The 17,254-nt window shown below is 53.5% G+C and overlaps 1 protein-coding gene across 6 annotated transcripts in view; it reads right to left on the reverse strand.

Moving 5' to 3' along the window:
• The window catches only part of ACSL6 (acyl-CoA synthetase long chain family member 6), a 65,103-nt gene extending 48,909 nt beyond the window's left edge, over positions 1-16,194 (reverse strand). For 4 of the 6 annotated variants that reach the window (XM_063724242.1, XM_054555920.2, XM_024247585.3 and 1 more), the window contains exon 1: positions 15,802-15,951. In XM_063724242.1, coding sequence (XP_063580312.1) covers positions 15,802-15,850 — 49 coding nt within the window. In that variant the 5' untranslated portion in view covers positions 15,851-15,951. Of the gene's footprint in view, positions 1-15,801; positions 15,952-16,061 lie in introns of those variants that run through there. The other 2 variants (XM_054555919.2, XM_063724241.1) reach the window with 2 other exon arrangements.
• Positions 16,195-17,254: the final 1,060 nt, after the last annotated feature.

Consider the following 17,254-nt stretch of genomic DNA (forward strand, 5'->3'; position numbering starts at 1 on the left):
AGAGATGAAGTCAGTGATGTGCAAAGTCATTGCAGAGACACACAAAAAACTCTTCAGTTATAATTCCTTCTCCTTCTCTTATGAGCAATGCAAGGTTGAGCCTTTCCTTCTTCTCTGAACCTCCACTTCCCCATCTTTAAAATGAGGGCAGTACCATTTAGACATTTAAAGCCCCTTGCACTGCATCTGGCATATTCAGAGGACTAAAGAGATGGCTAAAGAATATGCTTGTCAAACCAAGAGGACTGCTCAGCCCAGGACACATGAAAAGGGGTCAGGAGCAGGCCTGGTACAAGCACTGGGCAGAGGTGATTTGGCCTGGACACTGTGGCCCCACAGAAGGAGTTTATGCCCTGCAGATGGCACAGCAGGCTGAGTCCTGGGAACACTCATCAGCCACCCACAGGCTCTGGGTGAGCCTCCAGCCAAGTGTGGTATTTTCACTGAGCTCCTGAGCTGGAAATCCAGTTTTAATAGGAGCTTCCTTGAGCTGGGTCAGTTATGAGACCATCCTGGAGGAACAACCCACTCCTAGCATATCCATCCAATTCAGCTTCTGCATAATAAAGCAGAGGCCAAGCTATAGACCACAGTAGATTCACCAGGGAAAATCACTCTGGAGAAGACTCTGGGTAGGTGACTAGGTGGCCTTCTTGGGACATTTACTTCCCTAAGCTATAGATGGGAAGAAGAAATCACAGCCAGGCCTATCAGATAAATGACGCACTACTTAGTAGAAATCCAGACACACTCACCAACTCTTAGTGTGGGTTCTGAGCTGATGCACATTTTTCTTAAAGGAGCTGAACTGACTTAATGATCTGAGAAGCCAAGGACCAAGAAACTCATGCCTAGCACGAGGGCTCAGCTGTATACCCCAAAAGTTTTAAAGGGAACCCTGGAAGTATACCTCATTACCACCAGTCCCTGGTCCTTGGCAGATGCTCACAGACTCTGAGATTTGCGTATTGTGGCATTCGGTGCAATGCTAGAGTTTTTACAGAGCACAGCCCAGATTAGCCAAGTCATCCATCTGTCTTTCCACCCATCTGGCAGACCCTCACACAGTCCCTGTTCTCATCTAGCTCAGAGTTGGGCCTGCCCTCGGTCCCATGGGAAGGACACATGAGGAAATGGGCAGTGTTATGATCAGACATGGGGAGCCAGAAAAGCTGCCTGACTCAGGTACGAGGGAGTCAGGGCAGGCTTCTGGCAGGAAGTGATATTGATCCTGAGAATGAAAGATAAAGATGAAAGGGTGGCCTGGCAGAGGAAAGTAAATATACAAAGGCTGGAGTTGAAAGAGCACATGGGACACTTAGGGAACAGAATATTCTGTGCAGAAAATAAGGCACTGAGCCCACAAAATATCATACAAAGATCAGTGCTACAAGTCTGTGAGGCTGGCCTCTTGGATATGCTGAGCTTTCAGTAGTCACCATATTACCATGGTCCTCAGTGGGAGGAAGAAGGGGACTTGGCCTAAAATTCCTGAATTCCTGATGCCTGGGCAGCCTTTTCCTACACACTGTACTGTTTGACCCTCACAACAGCTGCAGGTACTCCCTCTAAGGTGGGAGAACAGAGACTCCACTGGAGAAGGCACCTTGTTCAGCAAGTGAGGCACACAGTAAACAAGTAGTAGAACATGGACTCAAGCCCAAGACTGCAGTCTCAATGCCAGACCCTCATGTGGTATGGCCACCCCAACCCCTGCCAACACTGGGCCCACTCCCACAATCCATCCTTTCCTTCGCATTGGCACTGAACCCACAGACAACCAGCTCCAGCTGCTTGGAAGAGCCCAGGCCCAGGTTCAGGGGCTGGGGGAAGTGCAGGGCCACCAGAGCATGTATGAGGGGACCAGCCAGTTGGGCCAGTCATTTGCTATTTTTCGCTATGGACATGGGTGGGCTTCTTCCTGGCCTCACATCAAGAACTCACCATCTTCTCCTGGCTGAGTCCTTCTCCTCCTACCTGGGGTGATGGAAGGCAGTGTGCAAAGGGCTTGGCTGCCCACTCCTCCTTACAACTTCTACTTAGGTGCTCACCCTGAAGGAGGTATTTGCAGCAGTGGCAGCTCCTCTGGCCTTGAGGCTGGGCCTGTACCCTACCTTGGCTGGGCAGCAACCAGAGGGTCTCGTTCTTTCAGGCTTATCGACCTTCTCAGACAGTCAGAACTGCTTGCATTTACACTGAGGTTCCCTTCAGACCTGGGAGCCACTGCAAGGCAGTGCTGCGAGTCCAGGTCCCCTGAGGACATGGGCCTCAGAGCCAGCCCAAGCCACCAAGCCTTTGGCATGGGGAGGGCAGAGCCTAGGCCTTGGAGTCTGGTCTCATCTCATTATTTCACAGGGCCTTGGCCTCCTCTGACCTCCACACCTCTCTTTTGACCTGGGGTAGGGCTTGGTGGTCTCTAGGGTCCCAGCCGTACTGCCTCCTTCCATACTCCAAGAGACTCTCTTGGCTGCAGCAGAGATGTGCATTGTGTGTGTGTCGGGGGCAAGAGGAGTGTGGCCAGCACTCAAGGGAATCAGTGGTGCTGGTGTTGCCAGGTGAGTGGCTGTATTTGTAAATATTCACCTGGCAGGAGGACCCAGGCATGAACAAGCCACCTAACATGAACTAGCCACCTCCTCCTCTCTTCCTGGAATATCCGACATCTTTTTCTCCAGCACAGACCAGTTCAGAATACCAAGTGGTAGCTAAGGCTGAGGAAACTGGAACTTCCTCCCACCTCAGCATGCCCTCTGCTGATTTAGGGCAATCCAGCATGGGAGAGAACAGGAAGAAAGGAGCCCTGGTGGGAAATATGTTGGCTCCAAGGTGGCGGGGTGGCAGAAGCAAAGCCCCAGAGCACAGTCACTGTGGAAATGGCCCTGGGGACCCTGACATGGCTCCAAGAACTCTCTGCTGGTCCAGCCTCCTAACCTCAATACTCTAGGCTTCACTGTCTAGCTGGATACCCGACCACTCCTCTCTACCCCAACAGCCCCTGGCCTGACAGCCACCACCAAGCACAGCCCAGACTCCCATACCACCCTCTCCATAGGTTTCCTCGCTCTAACAGTTGCTTGTCCTGTTACCAAAGTTATTTCCTGATATGTGGATAGGATCCTGTCATGCCACTGCTCAAAAACCTTATCTGGCTTCCTGTTGCCTTAGGACCAGAGTCCAAACTAATGCTCACACTGAGGCTCTCCATGATCCTCAGATTCTTCCCTCCCCTTTGAATCACTCCAGCTTCCTCTGTATCAGCCTCTCTAATAGGAGTTCATATGATGGAGTTCTGGGCCTCTGCAAACCTCTGAGGTCTTCAAAAAGGGTGGGGAAGCTCAAGCCCAGCCACCAAATCATCAAAGAATCTCCTCAACTCCAAGTGAAGAGCTCTAAAAAGAAAACTACAACCTCTCCCAGGGCCCAGGGACCCTAGCAAATGAGCTTGGGAGAGGACCCAAAGTGGGTATTCCGGTGCTGAACTGACCTGGGTCCAAATCTTGACTCAGTCTCTTGATAGCTGTGTGGCCTTGGGCAGGTCACTTTGCCCCTCTGGGACTCATCTCAAACAAGCTCATGGACAGAGAGTGCAGTGCCAGGCATGTAGTAAGGGAAACACTTAGTAGATAGTAAGTAGCTGAAGCAGTTACTCCATCTCTTTGCAAGCCAAAGGGGCTCAAAGACAACTTGCACAAGTAGATGCATTCACACCCTACCTTTCCAGCAGGCTCCTGGCACTGAGGAGGCGGCTGAGCTCGTCCCACTAGAACCAGCCTCCCTTTATAGGGCCTGTGGGGCCCAGGGAAAGAAGTTACCACATCTTGATCAAAGCACAAAAGTGGCGAAGGCCCTGCCCCGAGTCTGCCCTCCTGGGGACAGTCGATGGCAACAGCCGCCTGCTCTGAGAAGCCGGGTGGTGGTAGAGGCGTTAGCAGTGGTAGCGCAGGCTCCCTGGTGGCTGTGGGAGCAGGTCTGGCAGGGAACAGGGCACAGAGCAGTTCTGTAAGGAGTTGCTGGCCCCTCAAGGCCCCCGCCAGCCCCACCTCCATCTGCATGCAGGGCGGTGCTGGCTCAGATCAGCTCAGAGCCAAGCAACCCAGCTTTAACCCTCACCCTGCCAGCGTGCCAGAGCCTCAGCTTACACCCCCCTGCTTTTCCCCTCACCCCACCCTGTTTGCAGTTCTGAAAGGGAGTTTGCCAAGTGGGTTTCTTAAGAACAAAGCCTCCTTACACATCCATTTGAGACAATGATTAGGGCCAGGCCTTTGCTATGGGCTTGGGACTGCAGTGAGCATGAGTTTATGTGTGTAGGGGGTGGGGGCTGACAGGAAGTAGTGGGGAGTAGGGGATGGGGATGCTAGCTCTCTGGCACTGAGGGCGACTGTACCATCTACCCGGGAGAGTCTGCCTCCAGCCTCTCCCAGGGGCTGCCTCTGCTCCCCACCCCCACAAGGTCACAGCCAATCTACTTGGGAAGAGGAAAGAAATGGCACAGTTCCAGATAAAACATCTGCTTAGGGATGCTCTGGGGAGTGAGGACACTCTGGACCAAGGATCAGAGCCAGCAGGTGGAAGATAGTGGCTGATCTCCACCACAAGACCCCAGGGCAGCACAGCAGCCCTGCTCTCATGCCTGCACTAAGAGATACTGTTGCCTAGCTTGCACAGGAATGGTCACCCTGGAGCCAGAACCCACACCCTTGCCTATTAGGACGGAAGCTGAGCTCTGAAGTCCTGCAGCACCTCTGCCAGACTGAGAGACTGAGGTCCCAGGGGCTCTCGGGGGTCTCACTACTGCAAGATCTGTGAGGCTTAGGGGTGTGGGTGGCTACTTCCATAGCATTTTCACTACTACTTCCATAGCTAACATGCGGCTGAGCACACAAATATGATCACTGCGTATTTTGAATTGGACACTCATTCTGATCATAAGATAGACAGCTAGACTCATGGTGGCAACTGCTAATAAGTAAAAGACAAGTCTAGGCCACAGGACCCAGCTTACCACCATGCCCAGGCCCTACTCACATCAGGTGCTTCTGGGCAATTACGAGTCTGCCTGCACTGGGCCACTGTCCACCCAAATTTAACCCTGCTCCCTTGCTGCAAGAATGTCCCAGGACAGGACCCAGTGCTCTGAGCTCCCTCTTGAAAGCTGTTTGCCCAATTGCCCGGCAAGTCTAGAGCCCACAGGCTTGCAACACCTTCCCTGGAGCTGATAACGGCTTCCACTACTCACCCTACCATCGGGGTGAGCCATGAGAAGAGCGTCCTGCCTCAGCGACCCTCATCTGGAACTTGGCCCTAGCTTCCCCCAACCCACCCTGATTAAAATGAACAAATATCTGAGGACCCCTGATCAACCCAGAAAGTCACTTCCCCTTTCTTCTAGGCAGGACCCTTACTTTTCTCCAAATATCTTCAGAGATGTTTTCAATATGAAAGCTTCCTTTAATGCTTCTCAAGGCAGCCTCTGGGGCAGGAAATCCAGTGGTCAGTGGGAAATCCCACAGAGTGCCAGAGGCATAGAGCTGAGGGAGTAGTTTCATCCCAAGCAGTGTGCAGCCCAGTTGCCAGGTTAAGAAATGCACAGCCTTCACCGTCACACATGTGCAACCCTGACCTGCAGAGGTGCAAACACAGCAGCGCACACTTGCCCAACACCTGCCTTCTCCACACAGGGATTCAAGCTTCTCTGATGTGAGAGAAGGGTTTGCTCTCCATTTTCCTCTTGGTTTTTAATTAGATTCGCAGAACCACATAAGACCAGGGCAGAAATGGAGCAAAGAGCCTCCCCGACTTGGGAATTGCCAGGTGAGACCCACTGTACATCCCCCATGAGATAGAGGCCCAGGATATGATACAGGATTGCCAGGTTACATGGTGGCTCACTTGCCAGGCCTCCCCAAGGAGCCTGATCATAGTTCTGATGGTTCAATTAAGCCCCTTGAATGTAGAAAGGCCCAACTAAGGCTGGCTGTGACTGAGTACAGAGCCACCTGTTGCAACTAGCCCAAGCTCACTGTGAACATGCCTCCCTTTAGCGGCCTCCACTGCCCACTGGCCTCCCCATCCTCATGACAGTACCTCTCAAAAATCTCACTCACCCTAAGCCCTGCTCAGGGAATGTGGGTCCACATTCCTGATGCTAGCACCAGGAAGCCAGGCACAAACAATGCTTTCAGGAACTTTAAAATACGAATAGCCTTGAGAACAGAGGAGCAAACAGATACACAGTGTCTTTCACACGCTCTGAGATAAAGGTTGCCCTCACCATGAATCAGGCAGGACAAAGTTCTCAGAGCAAAGAGGGACAGCAAGGGCTAAAAAAACAGCAGTAGTCCCTTTGGAAATATTTACAGCGTATGATAACCAGGACTGATGGTGTGGACGAGTTCAGATCCTTCCACGCCAAGCCCTGGGACAGCAGGCAGGACCCTAGGAATACTGACCAGGGCCACCATCACCTCACAGGCACAGGGACACTCCCTGGCCAGGCCCTCCTGTGCAGGAAGCCAGATCCTGTGGCTGTAACATGATACTTTGCCTTTCTGGCCATGTCCACGTTAGGACTGCTGGTGTCCTCGCCTCAGGAGCAATGATTCATTTCTGCCCCTGGCTCAAACTTAGGACACACTGCAAATTAAGCTTGAACCAGTAAAGCGCATATGGGCTGCTCATGGCGAGGCCATGCACTCAGAGCTCAACTGCAGGTGGCTGGGGTACAAGCAGGATGGGATGCGACCTCCTCCAGCTAGAGGGAAGCTCCTTGAAGTAGGGAGGGTCCTGCCAATATATGGTTGGGGGTCACTGAGGTGGGGGGAGCAACAGAGGGATTTGCTTGCCTGCTTGTTCACTTAGGAGCCCTGCTGGTCTCCTGGGGACACGTGCTAGGGGAGAAATGCACAAAAGACAGAACCTGAGACATCCTTAGCCAGGGAGGGAGAACGCGGAGAGGATCCGAGCTGGGTGGGAAAGGGTAGAGAACAGGGCTATAGAAGAGGGACAGAAGTGGGTTGGTAAGTCACAGGAAGAGCCTCTAAGATGTTGGGGCCCCTGGCAGGAGCCCTCACACAGTGGCGGGAAGGAGGCAGAGGCCTGGCTGCACTGAGGACTGGGGCAGGAAGCTCAGGCTGGCAGGATGGCACTTAGCTATGGGAGAAAGGAAAAAGATGGTGATGGGTACTGTATATCTGCCTCATGCCTTCAGAGTCACAGCCCACAAGCTAATGGCACTCAGCCCTGGGGATGCAAAAGTGCCCCAGGCAAGCTGTGCTCCTCCATCCTTGGCAAAGGGATTGCTGCTACAGCCAGGATCCGGCATGGCTCCTTCACCTACCATTCCAGAGTCATTGAATTTTTTTGTAGACTGGAAAGTGAGCAAGACAAAAAGAGTTTTGCCTTTGGTTAAGGGCACATTTTCTGGCAAATTTGGTAAATAGCTGAATATTCTGGCATCCCCATAGTCTGACAAAATTCCTCTTCTGAATGCCACAAGAAGAAACAAATCTGAATTTCCTCCAGTTTAGCAAAAGACTGTACTGGTCAACGGGAATCTGCCACCTCCTGAATCCCCCCTCTGGAGGTCAGGCGGCACAGCAGCTGCAGCCTTAAGCTGCTCTCCCTCCGGCAGCAAGCGGTCAAGTTCTGCTGTTGTCCTGTGAGAGCCTACAGTGTTCACGGAGTTAACACTAGACTGGAGCGGCTCAGCCCTCAGAGGGCAGGAGCACTGGGAACTCAGGCCTCCTTTTCAAGGCCAGGATGAATGGGAAATATGCAAATGGCCGCCTCCCAGGAGCGGCAGGGGAGGGCCTGCTGCTGGCCGCAGGGCATCACTCTACTTGGGTCTGTCACATGAAAGAGTTTGTATTCCTGCCGCTGGCCGGCTCCTGGCCAGGCTGGGGCTGTTCTCACCAGAAAACAAAAATGTTTTTCAGACCAAAGCAAAACGAGGCCCCAGCTGGCTCAGGCAAGCCATTGGGCGTTGTTCACACTGACCCACTGTGAACACCAATCACTGGGGCTCTCACTTTGCACCCACTGGAAGGGACCCACCATCTTTGGAGAGGGAACTGGAGGCCTCGGTGGCTGCTGAGGAAAGCACTACGTAAGGTTGGAGGGATGGAGGTGGGATCCAGAAAGAGGGTCAGCCCCCCTCTGAGGCTCTGTTGGTTTTGTGCTTTTCAAAAACAGTAGTGGCGGAGTCTGGAGTAGCACCTTTTTTTTGTATAAGGAAACTTCAGTCATTTTCAGTGTTGATGGTAAACATGGAGAAAGAAATGGGAAGAAAAAAGTGCTGGTACACAAGAAGACCCTGCAGTGCACAGAGAGGACTTTTAATAATGGAGGCCACGTGTGTCTTCTGCCTGGTGCCCACACTCCTGCTGCCACAAGTGCCCTCGAGCGGGAGGTGGGGATGAGGGCAGCCCAGAGCCCCATGTGTGGGATCACTAGCTTCCAGGGCTTGTGCTCCTTCTTCAACCAAGGCTCCATGCCAAGGTCAGGCTTCTATCCTTTTTTTTTTTTTGGCTGACTTTCAGCAGCCAGAACACTGCTTCTCTGACACCCCATGGTCACCAGGAGCTGCCTATTAACCACAGCACGGACCTTGTGCCCTGTGGAGCATGGATGCCACTCAGACTCCCACTACCATGAGAAATAGCACAGCAAGATCTCAAGCACACATGTGGCCGTTGAGCCTGAGAGGACATCTAGGACAAAACCACTTTGGAATTGATTTTGAACCAATAGGTGGGTTGGTGGATGCTCCATAGATCTCCTGAAATCCAAGGGAGATATGTCTTGTCAGCCTCTGGAGCTAAGGGAAACTAGTATTCGTTTGGGCCACACAGTATCTTCATGAAGCCAAGGTGCCAGGCACGTCTCTGTGAGAGGTCATGGAACTGTCCGGGGAGCAGAAGCGGGAGGCAGAGGAGACAGGACACTTCAGAATGACCTGGAAAAGTTGGCTCCACAGGTCATAGCCTTCCATATCTGGTCTGTAGCAAGGAGATCGGGGACACATGCACCCAAATCCCCTACCAGCCTACTGGATGGGGGAAGGTCCAACCTCCATTTCTCTCTAAACCCTCCCTGCCACTACAGACAGACCTAGGCTTAGGGGAGTTGGCCTGCAGAATATGCATGAGTTGGCTGGGCGTGGCAGCTCACACCTGTAATCCCAGCACTTTGGGAGGCTGAGATGGGTGGATCACCTGGATCACCTGAGGTCAGGAGTTCGAGAACAGCCTGGCCAACGTGGTAAAACCCCGTCTCTACTAAAAATACAAAAAAATTAGCCGGGTGTGGTGGCAGGCACCTGTAATCCCAGCTACATGGGAGGCTGAGGCAGGAGAATCACTTGAACCCAGGAGGCAGAGGTTGCAGTGAGCCAAGATCACACCATTGTACTCCAGCCTGGGCTACAAGAACAAAGCTCTGTCTCAAAAAAAAGAAAAAAGAAAAAAAATGCGTGAGTTGGAGGTGTCCCCAGAGAATCACATCCAGCCCATCTTCTGAAAAGAACAGTCACCATGAACACTGAAGTTCTCCAGCCACTAAGCAGGGTCCTGGGTTCTATGTGGCTTCATGCAGCATCAGCTCTAGTGGCAGGGCAGAGTGGCCAGAGCTTCTGCCCCTTCCAAAGCAAAGGGGTCACTGCAGGCCTGGATGGGTCTCCACTGAGTCCACTTTCTCCATACTGACAGTTGTCTTCCTCTCACTGGCCTAAAGGCCTTACTCCAGCCAACCTCCCTGTCCAATCTCACTGGCCTGCTCACATGCCACCTTGCTGCTCTCTGTCCCAGCTCTAACTGTCCTTGCTGTGTAGCCTCTAGCTGCCCTTTCTATCCAATATCTAGTTGACCTCACTGTCTCTCCCAGTGACATTTCTGCCTATTTATGAGGCAGGATCTGCAGTCAGTGTCTAGAATGTTCTGCAGCAAAGCTAAGGCTGGGACAGGGGTGTGTGGGCAGGAGGAGTCCCACAGGGGAGTCTCAGCCCCTACAACAGTCCATGAGTTGGAGGGAAAAACAGGGCTTTGTAGCAGAGCTGAGTCTTGATCAGGATGTGGATTCCAAGGAGTCCCTTGGAATCCACATCCTGCACTGGTGGGCCAGGCTGTGCTGAGAGTGAGGCGGGGTCCCAGGCACTGGTCAATAGGGTCTGTCCCAGAGCTGCCCAGTCAACCTGGGCCTGCCTACTCACTCATTTCTCCAATAGCTATCAATTACTAAGTCTGTTCCTGGCCCTAACAGGTGCCAGCCCACATTTGCTTATACCAGGGGCTGAGCACTAAGATGCTGATTGTTCCCTCACTGGCCTGGCTTCCTGCTCTAAATTCCCAGGAGACAGTGATCTCGGAACACAGGCTTAAATGGGCAGATAGCAAATCATAAGCCATTCCCAACTCCCCCAGACGCCCCTACTACATGCCTGGATTAGGTGCAGGGAGAGGAAGGGTATCTCTGGGAAGAGCTGGCAAATAGGGTCAGGTGAGACTTCTTGGGATTTGAAATCCTTCTGGCTCTGAGAGTATTGGTTGGGTCTCAGAATAGATAGCTCAGCTTGGCTTGGAATTTCTGTTCCAATCCACTTCCCATCTTCCCATTTCTGCCCGTCCCAGGCCCCAAGATTCACATGAATTAGGAGCTACACAAAGGAAGTAGGCCCAGGAATAACCACACCTACCACGGATCTCCCGAGGCAGCCGAGCAAATGATGAGGAATCACCCCTGGGCATCCTGAAGGACAACCCCAAGGGCTCAAAGCAGCATCTCATCCACAGCACTCCCCTAACCCCACCAATCTGTGGACACAGTGGATGGTTAGTGGGAACTCTGGCGAGGCCAACGCAAGGAATGGGAGCATCACACCAGACCATCCAGTGAGGTGAGGACCTTGACTGGGAATTCCTCTCATCTATGCTTGGCAGAGTGGCCCAAGCTCCCAATCTGTCAGGAGACTGGAACCTTGGAGCTCTAAGGAAGCAACAGCCCTCAGAGAAGACTCTCTTCCACAAAACCAGTCACCCAGAAGCTGTAGGTTCACTAGTTCATTCATTCATTCAGCAAACACTTCTGGAGCACCTCCCTCTATTCCAGGCTGCACTGGTTCTCAGCACTCAGGGTTCTCCAGTGAAGGGTAACCTGGCCCTGCCTGCAAGGAGTTTACACCTGCTTTTCCCTACTGCTTCTAACATATTGGCATCATCCCCCAGCTGGGCACAGGGCCTGGCATCCTAGCAGGAGCACACTCAAAATCTGTTGTTTACTGATTGACTTGTGATAAGGAAACAGCTTATAAAACGCATTATTAAAATAAATTACTCTCAGGGAATTCTTTAGTTTATGCAATAAACACTTATGTATCCTGTGTGCCCAACTGTGGGTTGGGGACATAGATATGAGACACCTGGCCCTGCCCTCAAGGAGACCATGGACTTGTGGAGGAGGCTTCTGGAGCACAGGAATAGTGTCACCTTGGTCATCCACATGCCCAGTTCTATCCACACCTCCTTGACACAACCACTGCACAGAATAAAGCCAATGCTGCTTGGCCTGTTATCCTAGGCCTGCAGAGCCCACCTCTGGCAACCTCACTGGCCCAGCAGAATTGGTCCTTCAACTTCATTCAGTCCTATTGCCAATCTTCCCTCACACAGGTCCCTTGGCCTGGAATGCCTTTTCTTTTCCTCCTCCCTTTCTGCATGTCAGAATCCTGGATCCCCTTTAAGGAAAGCCTAACACAAGTTATTATAATTTTAGCTAACATGGCTGGCTGATCATGCCTGGTGGTCGCTTCCTGGACTGAAAGTCTGAGAATGTGGCCTGACTCACAGCTCTTACAAGTTGCTTCACCACTGAACCTGTCTGAGTCTCAGGGCCTCACCTAGGCAATGGGGAGAATAGCACACAGTGTTGTGGGAGGATGGAAGGAAAGTTTGGAGAATCATAGACAGGTGCTTGACACATGGTAGGTGCTCAGTGAAACAGCAGCCAAGTCAGCCTGTTTGCAACAGTTAATCCCATAAAAACAACCCTCCACACACACCTAGTGCTTAATGAGTATTTGAGTGCCTACTATGTGCCCAGTGCTGGCTGGATACACAGTGTAGCTTCTGTTATACAAAAGCCTGTAACTTTTGCCCATTTTTATAAACAAGCCAGAGCCTCATGATCACTCACCCCAAGTATGGGACAGTCCTGAGTCCCATCTGGGGCTGTAGCTGAGCCAAATTCAGCCTTCTGAAGGTCAACCTATGAATCCTTACAACCACAAAGGACAGAACACTAGCTGGAGAGCATAATGACTGGGTTCTGCTGCCCCCTGGTGTCAGTATGCTCCTACCATATAGGCTGGAGAGCTGTGAGAAGGTGCTGCGGGCAAAATCCTGCTCCATGCTGGTGCACCTTGTACAAATTCAGGCTTTCTTTGTGAGCCATGTCCCCAGCTGGCCACAGAGCCACCTGTTCTGCCTGGAGCTCTACCATCTGTTCCAATTCATAACTGCCATCTCCAAAACCCTGGGATGGCCCTAGACCTCAAGTCAGTTCTCTACCCTAACGGGAGCCCAGAGTGGGGTAAGGGGAGGATCTCACGGGCCTGAACTAAGCCAAAGTGTGCAAGTCTATGCTTGCCCTAGGCATCTATAGCCAGGAGCATGCCAAACCATTCTTTAGACTGGCAACCTTGTCTCGCCCCACCAGGGCCAGCCCCACTTCTCCTAAGGCAGAGGCCAGGGGTGGGGGCTTATCTCTTCTCCTTACTGGAGCCCAGCCATGACTCAAGCCATCCTTGGACCACATCTATTCTTATCCATAACATCATAACGACCTCCTACTACCCTCCTGGACTCCACTCTCTTCCTCTTGACTCAGCAGCTAAATGGAGGGCTCCTCTACCACCCAAATAAAACCTTCTCCAGAATCTTCTCCCACAACCCACACTGCTCAGGCACAAGACCCTGAAGACTCATCCCCCATTGCAGTTCTTCCACAAACTCTGCTAGTCTGGCTTCCTCCACTTGGATCTTGGCCTCCTTATCTCTGACAAATTCCCCTGAATGCTGCAGAAGCCCACTCAGATGTCACTGATGGTTGGGTATATGATTGAACAGATTAGACCCTGTGGAATGGGGCTGCCTTAGCCTAGAGGAAGGTGTGCCCTTTTAGAAGGTTATCCACCAAGAGTGAGACTTCTTCCTACTTTGCACAAAGGTGCTGTATAGGCAGGCAGAAGCTCTGATCCACTGCTCCCATTGTCCTCTAGGTGTTTATGGCACTGAGGGCATGCCTCCCCAAACCAGACCTAGCATCTGACTCATGCTGGACTTATTTTACTTGTCTCCTTGTTTAGTATTCAACACACAGGTGAGATCTGGGCTGGCCCAGGACTCATTGCTGGCCTCTCCAGCAGGCAACAGGACAGACACAGCCCAGAATAGATGGCTACCTCCCCCAAACAACAGTCAGCTCCTCCTCCTGGTGCATTGCCACACCCCCATCCCTGACTTTATGTCATCTCTCCCTGAGGGCCCTTGAGGGAAACCCTTGCCTGGCCCTACCTTGTCTCCCTAGGGCCAGGTTAGGTGGCAAAAAGCACATAACTCTACTAAAGAGAGACATTGCCTCCTGTTACTGGCTGAGTGGAAGGGATCTGGCAGCTGCCATGGGACCATGGGACCCTGGAGATGACAAGGCAGAGCATGTTCTCAGGTGTGCTCACAGAACTACAGCTCTTAACTCAGGAGTCTCTTCTGCCACCAGAGAAAGGCTGGGGGCCAGGTGGAGTCTCCAGGAGGGTGGATACATAACTTAAAATGCCCCAGCATTTGTCTGGGGTACTCTATCCAATAAGCACCATAGACCAGCCTCAGCCTCTTGCTTTTTGCATTGGGAAGCTCGGTCTCTGTGGAAGCAGCCACTACCTGCCCCAAGAATCGCTCCTGCTTGACGGTTCTGAGGCCCTGTATAGTCTCTCAGTTCGGCAGATCCCCCAGTTTTCCATTAGAGGAGGCAGCTGACCACTTTAGGAAATGCTCCACAAGGAAACAGGACTCCACTTTGAGTCAGTGCCAGCTAACCCTGCTCACAGACAAGGACCCCACAGGGTGAGGGACTTTTTCTCACAGGCTGCTGATGACCCCAGTCACAAGTGGTCTTGCAGCCCCTAGACACCTCCCTGCAGCCACAGAAGACCAAGTCTGCAGAGAGCTGACCTTGGACCCATGGCTGAGTGGGGCCTCCTGAGGGTAGGGCAAAGGGGTCCTGACAGTGGGGAGAGGCTCTGAGACCATCCATCACTCAGGCATTAAATGGTGGCTGTTACGACCACCATCACTATTATTTTAATTAACCTTGCCCTTTACCTCCAACCCCAGCTCTAGCCCTGCCCTTGTCTGCTGGATGTGCCTCAGGACCAGAGTGCCCCTGCACAGCCGGTCACAGACACTGGCAGACAGAAGGAGCTTAGGGAGCCGAGGGGATTAGGGAGGCTTCACTCACTCTCCCAGCTCAGGGGAAGTGTCCCTGTGGCCTAACTTAAGGAAACGGTGGGGGTGAAGGAAGTGATTACTTGGCCCACCAACCCTCCAGGTTCAGCCCTGATCCAGCCAAGCATTTAGCATTCGTTGATCAATTAAAACCTCGAATGGAATCCCAGTCTGCCAGATATCCATGTGACACTAGGCAAGTCAATTGACCTCTGAACTCAGTAAGAAAAGGGATGGTGCCACCGACCTCCTAGGGTTTTCCGTGAATATTAAATAACACGTAAAAAGTCTCAGGTAAGGATTTCGAAAGGGTCAACTTCCTCCTCTTCCTTGGCACAGAGCTTTCTTACCACTTCTGATGGTGCTGTTTGAATGTGAGATAATAATAAACACTAACATTCATAGAGCATTTGCTGTGGCCTAGGACAGGTTTAAGGCCAATTTAAGGATCAAGCACTGCACACAAATTATCAGGCTGAATCTGCACATGGGGGTGGGGGTGGATGGAGGTGGAGATCCTTTAGTGGTATTATATTCTGGAGGACCCCAGGCTCAGAGAGGGGAAGTAGCCGGTGCGGGTAGTAGAACTGGCAGATAAAAGGGCCTGTGGTGAGACTCCAGGTGTGGGTGTATGGGGGGTTGAGGGAGGTACGCGCGGAGGCGGGATCGAGCAGGGGTCCTTGTAGCCGCCTAAGAAGTGCAGTGGTGAGGCTGACTCCTGTGAGGTGGAGGGGAGGGGTCTGGAAACTGGAGACACAGCAGCCCTGGGCAGAGCAGAGGAGCCAGGTGAAACCTACTTTACAGAAATCTTGTCCTCTGGCTGAAGGACGGGCAGGGAGGGGTCGTGAGGAAGCCCCTCGCTGGGATCAGGAAGCCCAGGTCACTCCGGGTTACATAGCTGACCTGCTGTGGGACCTCGAGGATCAACACCCTCGATTTCTGGTCCCAGGAGACGGACAAGGACGCAATGTCTGTTCCTGGCCTTGGCTCAGGGCCTAATCTGATCCGCGGATGGTCCTTGCCATCAGGGAAGGGGGACGCAAGAACTCGGCGGGGGTTTGTGGTGGGGTCGCAGAGAGCAAGCCCCCTATCTCCTTCCGCAGACCCAGGTGCTCCCCAAACCCGGCCCGGAGCCCGCGAGAACTGGGGGCGGAGGGTGTACCTAGGCGGCCCCGGGGACCTTGACGGGACAGCTCAGCAGCAGGGGATGGGGGTTCGGCGGCCGCGGAGATGTTAACACCTCCACCTCGGGCGAAGACCTCATAGCCTGCGGGAGATGGGAGTCCGGGACGCGGACAGGACGAGCACTTACCTACGAATAGCCAGAGGGAGCCCCCCGACACGAGGAAGAAGGTCAGCATGGCGGTCAGCGGGGCCCGGCCCGGCCCGGCCTCCCCGGCCCGCAGCCCCGCAGCCCCGCAGCCCAGCAGCCCCAGCAGTAGCCGCGCCGCCGCCGCCGCTGCCGGGTATTTTTAGCCCCCGCCCTCCGGCCCCGCAGCTCCCGCCTCCCCGCGCCGCTGCGGAGACGACTCAAGGGGGAGGGCGCAACGCGGGCTTGCAACCGAGCCTTACTCCCTGCCCTGCAGCCGGGCCGGGTCTGGGGCTTGCCCCGCGCTGACCGCGGTATCGGAACCGCCAAGCTCCCGGGCGGGGGAGGGGCCCGGCAGCAGAGCGAACCAGCCCTCTCCGGCCCCGCTCCCCAACGTCAGTACCTGGCGTTCTGCGGAAACCGGCTGGAAGGGGGAGCACGGGCGACGAGCGCCAGAGCGTGACATTGAGCCCACCCCGCCGCCACCCACCCCATCAACACGCGACCCTGCCCCCGCGCGACTGGCAGACTGGGTTTTATGGCTGGGCAGGCTCGAATGGCAGCCGGGTCGCGGTTACCTGTCCTAGGAGGTACACACTCCTGTCGGCTGGTGCCCGCTGACACCAACGCCCCCTAGGACCCGAGTTTGCAGACGTGGGGAGCCCCGGGTGCCACCTTTGCAAACCAGTGAAGGGAGGGAGTGGCAAGGGTTCACCTAGGCTCTGACAAATCGGGCAACTAGACCAGATAGTGCCCAGATCATCTGGGGACGCACGAGTTCAGGTCTGAGGCTACGCAAGGTCACAGGAGACTCAGTGTGATCACAGGCTGCCATATGTGTTCACCAGTAGTAACATGGTCACAGGCAGCCACATGGAATCACAGGTGTCTCATGAGGAAACAGACAATCATGGTCTTCATACACAACTGTATGTGGCACACGAGGTCTCAAGAAGCCCCTCATAGCCACAATGAATGGCCATATAGCCACACACAGCCACAGATGCCCACACTGCTGGGCTGAGGGCTTGGACACCTGTTGCAGTGTCTGCCATTGAAAGGAGGAAGCCCAGTTGCACATTTTCTGAAATAATAAGGGTAGGCATTCTGGTGGGCACCCCATGAACATCTGCACCTCCAAGCAAGATCACCTCCTCCCAATGCCCTTGCTTGTTTTCCTCAAGCATGCAGAGCCCACCAGGACTCCAGCACCGAGGACAGCGCTCAGGCAGTCGGGCCTTCTCTATATGCAGCCCTCCCAGGCCAGGAGCTGGCTGAGCCACAGCCCAGAAAGAAGAGGATAGAAACCCAGAGAGCAGAAGTCAGGAAGCAGAGAGTGGAAGAGCAAGAGATCTCTTCAGGCCCACCAGAGACCATCAGCCATGAGTGCATGTGCGCTCACAGCTCAGCAGCTGGGTGTGAGTGTGTGGGGGCCTGTATCTGTAGTACCAGTACA

The sequence above is a fragment of the Pongo abelii genome, chromosome 4 (genome assembly GCF_028885655.2).
Source record: "Pongo abelii isolate AG06213 chromosome 4, NHGRI_mPonAbe1-v2.0_pri, whole genome shotgun sequence".
In the NCBI taxonomy this organism is placed as follows: domain Eukaryota; kingdom Metazoa; phylum Chordata; class Mammalia; order Primates; family Hominidae; genus Pongo; species Pongo abelii.